Raw genomic sequence first — 13,757 nt, 5'->3', positions numbered from 1 at the left:
AATGGGAAGAGAAAGGGGGCCCAGCCAATGGGAAGAGAAAGGGAGTCCAGCCAATGGGAAGAGAAAGAGCTCCCCACCAATGGGAAGATAAAAAGTGCCCTACCAATTCAAAGAGAAAACACGCAAAACCAATGGGAAGGGAAAAAAGTGCCACACCAATAGAAAAAGACAGAGCAGCGCACCAATGCAAAGAGAAAGAACAACAAACCAATGCTAGGAGAAAGAGTGCCACATCGATGGGAAGAGAAAGTGCCAAATTAATCCAAAGAGAAAGTGCCAAACCTATACAAAGATAAAGAAAGCCATATCAATGGGAAGAAAAAGAGCACCACATCATTGGGAAGATAAAGAATACCTTACCAATGCAAATAGACAGCACGCCACACCAATGCGAAGAGAAAGTGGCAAACTAATCCAAAGAGAAAACATGCCACACCAATGCGAAGAGAAAGTGGCAAACTAATCCAAAGAGAAAACATGCCACACCAATGGGAAGAGAAAGAGCCCCACATCATTGGGAAGAGAGAGAACACCCTACCAGCAAAGAGAAAGCACACACACCAATGCAAAGAGAGCACCACACAAATGCAAAAAGAGCTCCACACCAATATGAAGAGAAAAAGTGTCACACCAATGCAAAGAGAAAGAGCTCCACACCAATGCAAAGAGAAAGTGCCAAACTCTTTCAACGAGAAGGAGTGCCCCAACAATGGGAAGAGAAAGTGTCCCACATCATTGGGAAGAGAAAGAACTTCCTACCAATGCAAAGAGAAAGCATGCCACACCAATGGTAAGAAAAAGAGTGCAAACACCAATTGCCACACCAATTGGAAGAGAAAGTGCCTATATATGAAGATGGTTATTCTGGAAGAGTCACAGGGAAGGCACCATGTCCTTAGTACAAGAGAGGAGGGGCAGAAAAGACTAGCGCTATAAGGAGGTCTTATAATCAAAACAAAAAATACAAAGTGCCCAGTATTGAAGTAGTTAATCAGCCAACCAGCCAGGAAGCGGGTGACATGGCCTGGGAGACAGAGATGCTGATAGCGAAGGGGTTTGATGCTTGGCCCCTTTTACTGGTGACCAGTTCCCCACATACTGGGACTTTTCAAAATACCTAGGGACCTAGCCTGGGAGTCGCAAGCCTTGTAGTGAGGCCTCAGGAAGGAGAACAAGCATGGGTTTATGAGTAGTGTGCTTCTAGTATCTAATAGCATCATACATATCATGGTCACGTGGGGTCATGGAACTGCTGGGTTGTCGGAGACACACTCCACGGTAGTGGCTCAGAAATGCTGCCCACTTAGGAAGAGGTAAACGCTAACGGAAGTTGTGTTCATAGTGCACATGTGTCAAGAGGGTAGAAGTTTGGCCACGGATTACAAAAGGGTTAACAGTGTTCTCTCGGAGGAGTCTCGCTTTTAACTAAGAGAGTGACAGAGACCTCAGCCTGCCATGGGGGGGGACTAGCTAGAGCTCGCTTTGGTTTGCCTAACTGGGCGTGTTAAGCAACGCCCACACATTTATGAGTCATAAGAATGTCCAAAAGAAGACAACGTGTTTTGGAGGTTCTTCAAGGCCACCTTTATGAGGACAACCAGCCTCCATCATAGTACCAAACGTGAAAGGATCATAGCACCAAATGTGTTCACCTTCCATACTCTATTAGATATTAGTCTGTGTATCCGCTCGGCTTCTGGCCTGGTGTTATGCCGCGTACACATGAGCGGATTTTCCATTGGAAAGAACTTGGATGGTTTTTCCGACGGAATTCCGCTCAAGTTTGCCTTGCATACACACGGGTCACACAAAAGTTCTCTGAACTTTCGACCGTCAAGAACACGGTGAGGTACAACACTACGGCGAGCCGAAAAAAAATTAAGTTCAATACTCCCGAGCATGCGTCGAATTGTTTCCGAACATGCGTAGGAATTTTGCGCGTCGGAATTTGCGTACAGACAATCGCATTTTCGGATAGGAACTTTTCCCGACCGAAAAATAGAGAACCCCCTCTCAATCTTTTGCTGGCTGGAATTTCTGCCAGCAAAAGACCGATGGAGCGTACACACGGTTGCATTTTCCGACCAAAAGCTCTCATCGGAGTTTTGCCGGCGGAATTTCCAGATCGCGCGAACGCGGCATAAGGCGACATTTAGAAGGACGTTGTTTTTGAACGTTCTACCCAATGGTTATACCGGGACGTTTGTCACCGGTCGGGGGTCTCTTTCCTTTTACACTATAATGATTTGATTCTGTAGGGTAAAGCTGCCCAGGGAGATAATGTATCGGTTGTAAGTTTGATTTAACCATAATAATAATTTGGGCAGCAATAAAAGGAAAATTCTAATCCTCCGCCTGAGGGGCAGACCGGCTGGAACAGGAAATATCGCTGGAGAACATTCTCAACATATTCAGGTTTCATCTAACTGAAAGAAAAATGTTTTTGTAATGTATGCAGAAAAAAAGTATTGGGACGCCTGCCTTTACACACACATGACCTTCAATGGCCCCCCAGTCTTAGTCCATAGGGTTCAATATTGAGTTGGCTCCGCCCTTTGCAGCTATAACAGCTTCAACTCTTCTGGGAAGGCCGTCCACAAGGTTTAGCAAGGTTTAGGAGGGTGTCTATGGGAATGTTTGACCATTCTTCCAGAAGAGCATTTGTGAGGTCAGGCACTGATGTTGGACGAGGCTCACAGTCTCCGCTCTAATTCATCCCAAAGGTGTTCTATCGGGTTGAGGTCAGGACTCTGTACAGGCCAGTCAAGTTCCTCCACTCCAAACTCTCATCCATGTCTTTATGGAGCTTGCTTTGTGCACTGGTACAAATCATTTGGTGGAGGGGGGATTATGTTGTGGGGTTGTTTTTCAGGGGTTGGGTTTGGCCCCTTAGTTCCAGTGAAGGGAACTCTTAAGGCGTCAGCATACCAAGACATTTTGGACAATTTCATGCTCCCAACTTTGTGGGAACAGTTTGGGGACGGCCCCTTCCTGTTCCAACATGGCTGCCCACCAGTGCACAAAGAAACTCCATAAAGACATGGATGAGTGAGTTTTGGGTGGAGGAACTTGACCAGCTTGCACAGAGTCCTGACCTTAATAATAATAATAATAATAATAATAGTGATAAAAATGCATTCCCTTTATCAAAATTAAAATTTAATCTGCTTATAGATTTCCTTCCCTTTTACCACCCTTCCCTTTCATCAGCATGCTAATGAAATTGGGAAACAAAACCTTTCTATTTTTATTATATACCTTATTTTATATCCAGTGACATCATCATTGGATCTCTGTGCTTCTCTCTGCAATGCAGGCAGATCATGGCTGGTGGGAGGGGCTGGCAGGGTGCTGTACATAGCTTGCTGAATTATTATTATTATTATTATTATTATTATTATTATTATTATTATTATCACCATTACTTTTGCTAAAGCAATCAACATGATACAATAATAATAATAACAATAATAATAATTGTGTCAGGTGAATTGCATTTATCTAAAATATTTGTAATATTATTCATATAAAAATTATAAAATAATAATGATAATAATAATAAATGGTACCATTATTTTGGATAAAAACAACAACTGCATTGTGTTAATTGCTTTAATAATAATAATAATAATAATAATAATAATAATAAAATTATTATTATCACCATTACTTTTGCTAAAGCAATAAACATGATATAATAATAATAATAATAATTGTGTCAGGTGAATTGTATTTATTTAAAATATTGTTAATATTATTAATATAAATATTATAAAATAGTTGAATGATAATAATAATAATAATAATAATAATAATAATAATAATAATAATAATAATAATAATAATAATAATTAGCTAAAGCAATAAACATGATATAATAATAATAATAATAATAATAATAATAATAATAATAATAATAATAATAATTGTGTCAGGTGAATTGTATTTATTTAAAATATTGGTAATATTAATAATATAAATATTAAAAAATAGTTGAATAATAATAATAATAATAATAATAATAATAATAATAATAATAATTAGCTAAAGCAATAAACATGATATAATAATAATAATAATTGTTTCCGGTGAATTGTATTTATTTAAAATATTGGTAATATTATTAATATAACTATTATAAAATAATTGAATGATAATAATAATAATAATAATAATAATGATAGTAATAATAATAAATGGTACCAATATTTTAGATACAGCAATTAACACAGTGCAATTGTTGTTGTTGTTCTTCTTCTTCTTCTTATTATTAGTACTAATAATAATCATCATCATAAATATATTCCCTTTATTAAAATTAAAATGTAATTTGCTTATAATTTGTCTTCCCTTCTACCTCCCTTCCCTTTGCATGCTAATGAAATTGTTAAACAAAACCTTTCTATTTGTATTATATACCTTATTTTTATACTCAGTGACAACATCATTGAGTCCCTGTGTGTGTGTGTTAGGTGAATTGCATTTACCTAAATTATTGGTAATATTATAATTTTAAATATGATAAAACAATAATAATAATAATAATAATAATAATAATAATAATAATAATAATAATAACAATAATAATATTAATAATAATGATGATATTTTATATTATATTTTATAATATAATATTTATAATAATAATATTATGGCCAATATTTTACATAAATGCAGTTCCCTGACACAATTATTATCATCATTATTAACACCATTAATAACAACAACAATAATAATGTTTCCATTCACGTAGATGAAGTGGTTCTCCTGACACAATGCAGCACATAATTCTGAATTGCAGGTGATTTTTGCGGGTTTTATGGCGGCTCCCACTCCTTTCCCTTTTTATTACGATATATAAAACGTACACAATAGCTCAGATCAATCAATAAGTTTTACAGCTCATAAACATTGAGCCAATTAGTCTTCGCTGAACTGAAATGTCACCTATAATGCAAACAGAATAATATAGTGCCGCAGACACGCCTTCCGCTGCGAGCGCAGTGATAAATTGTCCGCCTTTAATTGCTGCAAGAGGCTTCGTCGGCCTGCTTTGCGTTTGATCATCTTTCGGCGCGGTATATTACGGCATAGATTTTTGGCCATAAAAAATAATTGCGGAATTATTAACACCCGGCATTCTGCGGGCTTTTTTACAACACCTAAATTGGATTATAATTGCTGTCAAATTTTCACTTGAAAGGAGGCGCTCGGGTTCACCCCCGTGCAATGGAATCCAGGCGCTTCTGTCGTTTTTTGCTCACAGCTGGATTCATCCACCTTATTCGCAAGCCTCAAAGCGCCCGGGCCCCGTCACACGGTGAATTCATAGAAGAAGGTTGTAGAATGCTCTTCTTCTTCTTTTTTTTTTTTTTTTTTTTTTTGCCGCTGTCTCTGAGATCTCTCTTCAATGAAGTGATCTGAGGAATGCGATCCCCAGGTACCTCGCCCACAAGCTGTAGGTAATGTAGAAATGTAACACTGAAGGGATTCTTAAAAAACGACAGGTGTATTGTACTTTGGCTTCAATTGCCGACATAAGCACACATTTTGGTTAACTTTTCTCTTTCAGTGCGTTAAAAAGAATTTTTATCATTTAAAAATGCGGCGTCGCTTCTCAAGGCCGTTTTACCCTTGCCGGTTTTTCCTCCAAAGGATAAAATAAGAAGAACATTAAGTAGACCCCTGATCTCCACCACCCATCACTGAGTAGACATAACTTTTTTTTTTACGATGATGTCACGGTCTTTACTCTCATACAGAAGAGCATTTACATAAGCGCCATTCAAAGGATAAAAGAAGAATTGCGGCCTCCAGTAGACCCCCTGATCCCTAAAATTCCTCATTGAGTAAACGTAGATTTTTTTACGACGACCTCATGGTCTTTACTCTCCTACTGAAGACCATTTGCAAGAGCTCCATTCTTGTCTTGTATCCTTTGTATGGAACCATGAGCACCACACAAAGGATAAAATGAGAGCCCCAGCCTTAAGTAGACCTTAAGCGCCATGCAAAGGGTAAAAGAAGAACTGTGGCCTTCAGTAGACCCCTGATCTCCACCACCCATCACTGAGTAGACATAACTTTTTTTTTTACGATGATGTCACGGTCTTTACTCTCATACAGAAGAGCATTTACATAAGCGCCATTCAAAGGATATAAGAAGAATTGCGGCCTCCAGTAGACCCCCTGATCCCTAAAATTCCTCATTGCGTAAACGTAGATTTTTTTACAACGACCTCATGGTCTTTACTCTCCTACCGAAGAGCATTTGCAAGAGCTCCATTCTTGTCTTGTATCCTTTGTATGGCACCATGAGCACCACACAAAGGATAAAATGAGAGCCCCAGTCTTAAGTAGACCTTAAGTGCCATGCAAAGGGTAAAAGAAGAACTGTGGCCTTCAGTAGACCCCTGATCTCCACCACCCTTCACTGAGTAGACATAACTTTTCTTTACGTTGATGTCACGGTCTTTACTCTTATTACAGAAGAGCATTTACATAAGCCCCATTCAAAGGATAAAAGAAGAATTGCAGCCTCCAGTAGACCCCTGATCTCCAACATCCCTCATTGAGTAAACATACATTTTTTTATGATGACCTCATGGTCTTTACTCTCCTACCGAAGAGCATTTTCAAGAGCTCCATTCTTGTGTCATTTTGTATAGTGCCATGAGCACCAAAGAAAGAATATAAGAAGATTTTCAACCTTAAATAGACCCCCTGATCTTCATCATCCCTCATTGAGTGAATATACCTTTTTACGATGATGTCATGGTCTTTAATCTCAAACCCATATCATTACATGACCGCCATTCTATAATCCTTTGTATGGCACTATGAGCACCACACAAAGGATAATATGAGAGCCCCAGCCTAAAGTAGACCTTAAGCGCCATGCAAATGGTAAAAGAAGAACTGTGGCCTTCAGTAGACCCCTGATCTCCCCCATCCATCACTGAGTAGACATAACTTTTTTTTACGATGATGTCACGGGCTTTACTCTCATTACAGAAGAGCATTTACATAAGCGCCATTCAAAGGATAAAAGAAGAACTGCAGCCTCCAGTAGACCCCTGATCTCCAACATCCCTCATTGAGTAAACGTAGATTTTTTTACGACGACCTCAAAGTCTTTACTCTCATACCGAAGAGCATTTGCAAGAGATCCATTCTTGTATCCTTTTGTATAGTGCCATGAGCACCATAGAAAGAATAAAAGAAGATTTTCAACCTTAAATAGACCCCCTGATCTTCATCATCCCTCATTGAGTTAATATACCTTTTTTACGATGAGGTCACAGTCTTTACTCTCAAACCTGACAGTGTTTACATATCATTACAGGAGTGCCATTCTTTAATCCTTTTGTATGGCACCATGAGCACCACACAAAGGATAAAATGAGAGCCCCAGCCTTAAGTAGACCTTAAGCGCCATACAAAGGGTAAAAGAAGAACTGTGGCCTTCAGTAGACCCCTGATCTCCACCACCCTTCACTGAGTAGACATAACTTTTTTTTACGATGAGGTCACGGTCTTTACTCTCACACAGAAGAGCATTTACATAAGCACCACTCAAAGGATAAAAGAAGAACTGCAGCCTCCAGTAGACCCCTGATCCCCAACATCCCTCATTGAGTAAACGTATATTTATTTACGATGACCTCATGGTCTTTACTCTTATACCGAAGAGCATTTGCAAGAGCTCCATTCGTGTATCCTTTGTATAGCGCCTTGAGCACCACACAAAGGATAAAATTAGAGCCCCAGCCTTAAGTAGACCTTAAGCACCATACAAAGGGTAAAAGAAGAACCGTGGCCTTCAGTAGACCCCTGATCTCCCCCATCCCTTGTTGAGTTATTATACCTTTTTATGATGACATCATGGTTTTTACTTTCATACCGAAGAGCATTACACAAGCGTCATTTTTTAATGAGAATCTCAGCCTTAAGTAGACCTCTGATCCCCATCACCGCTCATTGAGTGAATATACCTTTTTACGATGATGTCACTGTCTTTACCCTCACACCTAACAGTGTTTACACATCATTGCATGAGTTCCATTCTTTTGTCCTTTGTATGGCACCATGAGTACCATACAAAGGATAAATGAAGAACTACAGCCTTCAGTAGACCCCTGATCCCCTTCATCCCTCATTGAGTGAACATACCATTTTTATGTCTTTACTCTCATACTGAAGACCATTTACACATCATTACATGAGCGCCATTCTTTCAACTGTTTTATGGCACATTGGGCGCCATACAAAGGATAAACGTAGATCTCCAGCCTTAGGTGGACCCCTGATCCCCACCATCCCTCATTGAGTGAGCATACCTTTTTATGATGACGTCATGGTCTTTGATCTCATACTGAAGAGCATTTACACATCATTACATGAGCGCCATTCCTTTATCTTTAGCATGGGACCATGAGCACCATACAAAATTAGTACCCCAGCCTTCAGTAGACCCCTGCTCCCCACCATCCCTCAAAACATCTTTTTTTGATGACGTCATGGTCTTTGATCTCATACCAAAGAGCATAAACACAAACCTTACATGAGCGCCATTCCTTTATCTATTGTATGGCACCATGAGCACCATACACATGGTAAAATAAGAACTGCAGCCTCCAGTAGACCCCCATAACATACCTTTATACGATGATGTCACAAACTTTGTTCTCACACCAATGAGCATTTACACATCATTACAGTTGAAAAATACTTTTATCCTTCAAGAAAGAACCCCAGCCTTAAGTAGACCCCCGAATCCCATCATCCCTTACTGACTGAACATACCATTTTTATGTCTTTACTCTCATACTGAAGACCATTTACACATCATCACATGAGCGCCATTCTTTTAACCGTTTTATGGCACATTGGGAGCCATACAAAGGATAAAAGTAGATCTCCAGCCTTAGGTGGACCCCTGATCCCCACCATCCCTCATTGAGTGAACATACCTTCATATGATGACGTCATGGTCTTGGTTCTCATACCGAAGAGCATTTACACATCATTACATGAGCGCCATTCCTTTTTCTATTGCATGGCACCATGAGCACCATACAAAGGATAAAATTAGTACCCCAGCCTTCAGTAGACCCCTAATCCCCACCATCCCTCATTGAGTGAACATACCCTTTTATGATGATATCATGGACTTTATTCTCATACTGAAGAGCATTTACACAAATGCTATTATTTTCTCCTTTGTATGGCGCCTCGCCTTCAAACTTCCCCATAAATATGGCTTTCTTAGCCGCCATGCTGAGATCAAATTTGTTTTGTTTTCTGTAATGTTTTTTTTTTTTTTTATTTTTTTTTTCTATCTGCTGTAGTTCTAATTTCAGATGTTTTCCTCTATACATACAGTAAAACGACTTTTTCCCTCCTCCTCCTCCACATGTCACATTGTCTTTCATTAAAAAGAACTCACTACAATGGATCGGCAAGGTTCATTGTGTTTTGTTTTCTGTATGTGTTCAAGGTAACGCTTCAGAATTTACCAACAGATGAGGGTTGTGTATATATAGAGTTCAGAAAACACGGGCAAGGATGAGAAGTCCTCTCAATAGCTGGAAATACAGCATGTTCTGCTCCAGGGTGGGAGGATGACATTATCTTGCCAGTATTCTTGTTTTTTTTTTTTGCTATAAAGCAATAGTAAATCACAACCAACATCTGTTCACAAAGGGAAAGGGCGGCCGCCGTGTAAGACTGAACATGCATGAAAGAAAATGCAACCTATTTTCTGCTAATTGTAACAAATATAACCTATCCTGTTCTATACTATTCTATTCTATACTGTGCCAAACATATTATAGGCTAGTGCTAATGATACAAAGGACACAATGGGGTCCTGCAAAAGGCCTTCAAGTGCATGCCTATAGCTTATGTCCACGTTGAATTATGAATGCTAGTGTAACACAAATCTTGATGCCAAGGTCAAGAACTAGAGCTAGTGGGTGTCTATAAAAAGTCCTGGTTTCCATGGGGTTAAAGCAAGCCTATGGCTAAAGCCCCGTACACACGAGCGGAATGTCCGACAGAAAAAGTCAGACGGAAGCTTTTCATCTTCTATTCCAATCGAGTGTGGGCCTCAACGGACTTTTCATTTTCGAAAATCCTGACTGACCTAGAAATAGAACATGTTCTAAATATTTCCGACGGAACCAACTCCTATCCGGAAAACCGCTCGTCTGTATGCTGTTCCGACGGACCAAAAACGACGCATGCTCTGAAGCAAGTACGAGACGGAAGCTATTGGCTACTGGCTATTGAACTTCCTTTTTCTAGTCCCGTCGTAAATGTTGTACGTCACCGCGTTCCGGACGGTCGGACTTTGGTGTGACTGTGTGTAGGCAAGACCGCTTGAATGGAATTCCGTCGGAGTTCCATTGGAGAAACCTTCGGAGTTCATTCCCGATGGCAAAACCGGTCGTGTGTACATGGCAAAAGGCTGCAGCTTGGTGTGGATTCATTGGCGATGGGCTGTAAGTGCCGCCAGCCCAGGGGGTGGTTGTTTGCCGCCCCCCCCCCCCCAAAAAAAAAAAAACACCAGCCGCCACTGTTATCTATAAAGACATGAGTAGACTTGAGTCCTGACCTCAACCCGATAGAACACCTTTGGGAGGAATTAGAGTGGAGACTGCGAGCCAGGCCTTCTCGTTTGACATCAGTGCCTGACCTCACAAATGTTCTTCTGGAAGAATGGTCAAACATTCCCATAGACACACTCCTAAACCTTGTGGAAGGCCTTCCCAGAAGAGTTGAAGCTGTTATAGCTGCAAAGGGTGGGCCAACTCAATATTGAACCCTACGGACTAAGGCTGGCATGCCATTAAAGTTCATGTGCGTGTAAAGGCAGGCGTCCCAATACTTTTGGTAATATAGTGTATCCACAAACTACAATCTTTTTGAACTTTCCTATGAATCTTCTTTAATCATTTGGTCTTACTTATATGTGTCTTGACATCTGACACATAGCGCTGCTGCAATAAGGAATCAGAGACTTGGCACCATTGATTTATACTTTATTGCTAATGTATAAATGTTTGGGGGTTCTAAGTAATTTTTTAGCAAAAATTTTACATATTGAAGAGAAAACACAGAATTGGCCTAGTTGGCAAGGGTCTCGGTTTGATTGGCTGCTTTGGAGGGCAGAGGAGAGATCAGGGGTCCAATAGACCCAGCATTTCTCATTACAAAGTAACGGTCACAGCCCATGCTATCACAAGGGATGTTGTTTCTAGATGGGAATAGTCGAAAACAGTCGATGACCAAGCCAAAGGTTGGTAACAAGTGGTAGCGAAGTAAAGGACAGCAACAGGTATGCAAAGGAGCAAGATTGTGGAGAGCACAATAATCTTGCAAACAGGAAGTGCAGAGACATGGCAGGAAGTTCATGGGATGTCATAACATTTTGTGTGCGTGTAAAGGCAGGCGTCCCAAAACTATTGGCAATATAGTGTGTATGTGATTCGGCTCACAGTTGCCACCCTGTAGCAATATACCTGCTGTAGGGTGGTCAGCAAGTGGTTAATGTATTTTTTTTTTCCTGAAAATACTGTATGTGTTTGATAAACATGAATTTTTAATGTGAAGTAAAAGAAAAAAGTAAGAGGGGGAGGTGAGTATTCCATGCCATCTTGGTATTATCTACAATTATTATAACGGCGGTGTTTTTGAGATGCCACCTTCTTGTGGAGAGCATGCATGGAATTTCAGTTTCCAGCGAGCTCAATCTGCTCATCTGTATTCGGAGCACACCATCAGCTTTATTATTATTTCTTTGATGTTGTGAAATGGCTAAAAGAAATTTGTAGACAAAGAGATGTGTTGATAAAAGCATTTGCTACAAAATAATTTGCATTGTATAATGTCCGAAAAAGGTAATGCACATCATGTTAATAATAGCATCTTTTTTTTTTTTTCTTCTCGTTGCAGGTATCATTGCCTGACTTACAATGGAAAAAATCCTCTGCGGTCTTCTGGTATTCGGAATGACAGTAATGGTCAACTCATGTCCAAAATACTGTGTGTGTCAAAACTTGTCGGAATCCCTGGGAACATTGTGCCCAACGAAAGGATTACTTTTTGTACCAGTAGACATTGACCGAAGGACAGTTGAACTTCGACTTGGGGGTAATTTTATCATAAGCATCAGTCGGCAAGACTTTGCCAACATGACCGGTCTGGTAGACCTGACCTTGTCTAGAAACACCATCAGTTATATCCAACCTTTTTCTTTTGTGGACCTAGAGAGCCTTCGATCTTTGCACCTAGATGCTAACAGGATGACCAACCTTGGAGATGACATATTTAGAGGGCTAATCAATCTCCAGCACCTGATTATGAATAATAACCAATTGAACAGTATCGCGGAGGATGCATTTGAAGATATTTTGCAGACTTTGGAGGATCTTGACCTTTCTTACAATAATCTCAAAACTATTCCATGGGATGCCATCAGACGGATGATTAATTTGCATCAGCTAAGTTTGGACCACAACCTTCTATCTTATATTACAGAGGGTACATTTCAGGACCTGAATAAGTTGGCCAGGCTTGATTTGACTTCGAACAGGCTACAAAAACTACCTCCCGACCCAATATTTGCAAGGTCACAAACGTCGATGACTTCTGCAACGCCTTTTCTCCCTCCCTTGTCTCTCAGCTTTGGGGGGAACCCACTTCATTGTAACTGTGAGCTTCTCTGGCTTCGGAGGCTGGAGAGAGAAGACGACATGGAGACATGCGCTTCACCCTCTGCTCTAAAAGGAAGGTATTTTTGGTACGTTCGCGAAGAGGAATTTATCTGTGAACCACCTTTGATTACCCAACACACTCAGAAGCTGCTTGTCCTTGAAGGACAAACTGCATCTCTAAAGTGTAAAGCGATTGGAGATCCCCCTCCGGTCATACATTGGGTCGCCCCCGATGGTCGCCTAATTGGCAACACTTCGAGAACAGCAGTCTATGACAACGGTACCCTAGATATTTTAATAACCACATCCAAGGATTATGGAACCTTTACCTGCATAGCAGCAAATGCTGCGGGCGAGTTGACAGCCCCCGTTGAGTTATCCATCGTTCAGCTGCCCCATCTGAGCAACGGCACCAACAAAACAGCACCACCTAAATCGAGGCTTTCCGACATTACCAGTTCCACCAAATCCAACAGAGGGGAAGTTAAGACTCAACCAGAGAAAGCTGTCGTGGTGTCCGAAGTGACGACTACCACGGCTTTGGTTAAGTGGTCAGTAAGCAAGTCTGCCCCAAAAGTTAAAATGTACCAACTTCAGTACAATTGCTCAGATGATGAAGTTCTCATCTACAGGTAAAGTATATTTCGACTTTATACTTTTTTTTTTTTTTTTTTTAAACGTCTTTCCTTTTCAAAAAGTCTTTTCAGGATGTTAAAACTACATGAGAAATAAGCAAGAAAATTGTACAAAATGTATGAAAAGACAGAAAGGTAAGAGCTTGTTTTTTTCTTTGGAAAACCCATTTGCTGTGCATCTCTGATATATATATTGACTTAATTCCGGAGAACTGCGTTATTCAACAGACATCGCCGGACATCTGAGGTCCTCGGTAGGTTTGGGTGTGTCACACAAATTTCGCAGCTACTTGACTTGTCTTGACGTCACAAAGTTTGAAACTTAAACAATGTCACTGTAATGTTCTTAAAATTCCATGGACAAAAATGGTTGAGGTCCACTTTACAAACAGAAGGAAAACTC

The 13,757-nt window shown here is 40.1% G+C and overlaps 1 protein-coding gene across 3 annotated transcripts in view; it reads left to right on the top strand.

Annotated features, from left to right (window-relative positions):
• Positions 1–13,757, top strand: part of LRFN2 (leucine rich repeat and fibronectin type III domain containing 2) — a 767,606-nt gene that overhangs the window by 576,240 nt on the left and 177,609 nt on the right. For all 3 annotated transcript variants that reach the window (XM_073628763.1, XM_073628765.1, XM_073628764.1), the window contains exon 5: positions 11,959–13,351. In XM_073628763.1, coding sequence (XP_073484864.1) covers positions 11,979–13,351 — 1,373 coding nt within the window. In that variant the 5' untranslated portion in view covers positions 11,959–11,978. The remainder of the gene's footprint in view (positions 1–11,958; positions 13,352–13,757) is intronic.

The sequence above is a fragment of the Aquarana catesbeiana genome, linkage group LG04, assembly GCF_042186555.1.
Source record: "Aquarana catesbeiana isolate 2022-GZ linkage group LG04, ASM4218655v1, whole genome shotgun sequence".
Classification (NCBI taxonomy): Eukaryota; Metazoa; Chordata; class Amphibia; order Anura; family Ranidae; genus Aquarana; species Aquarana catesbeiana.
Note: the sequence above shows the minus strand (reverse complement) of the source record. Positions and strands in the feature narration are given on the sequence as shown.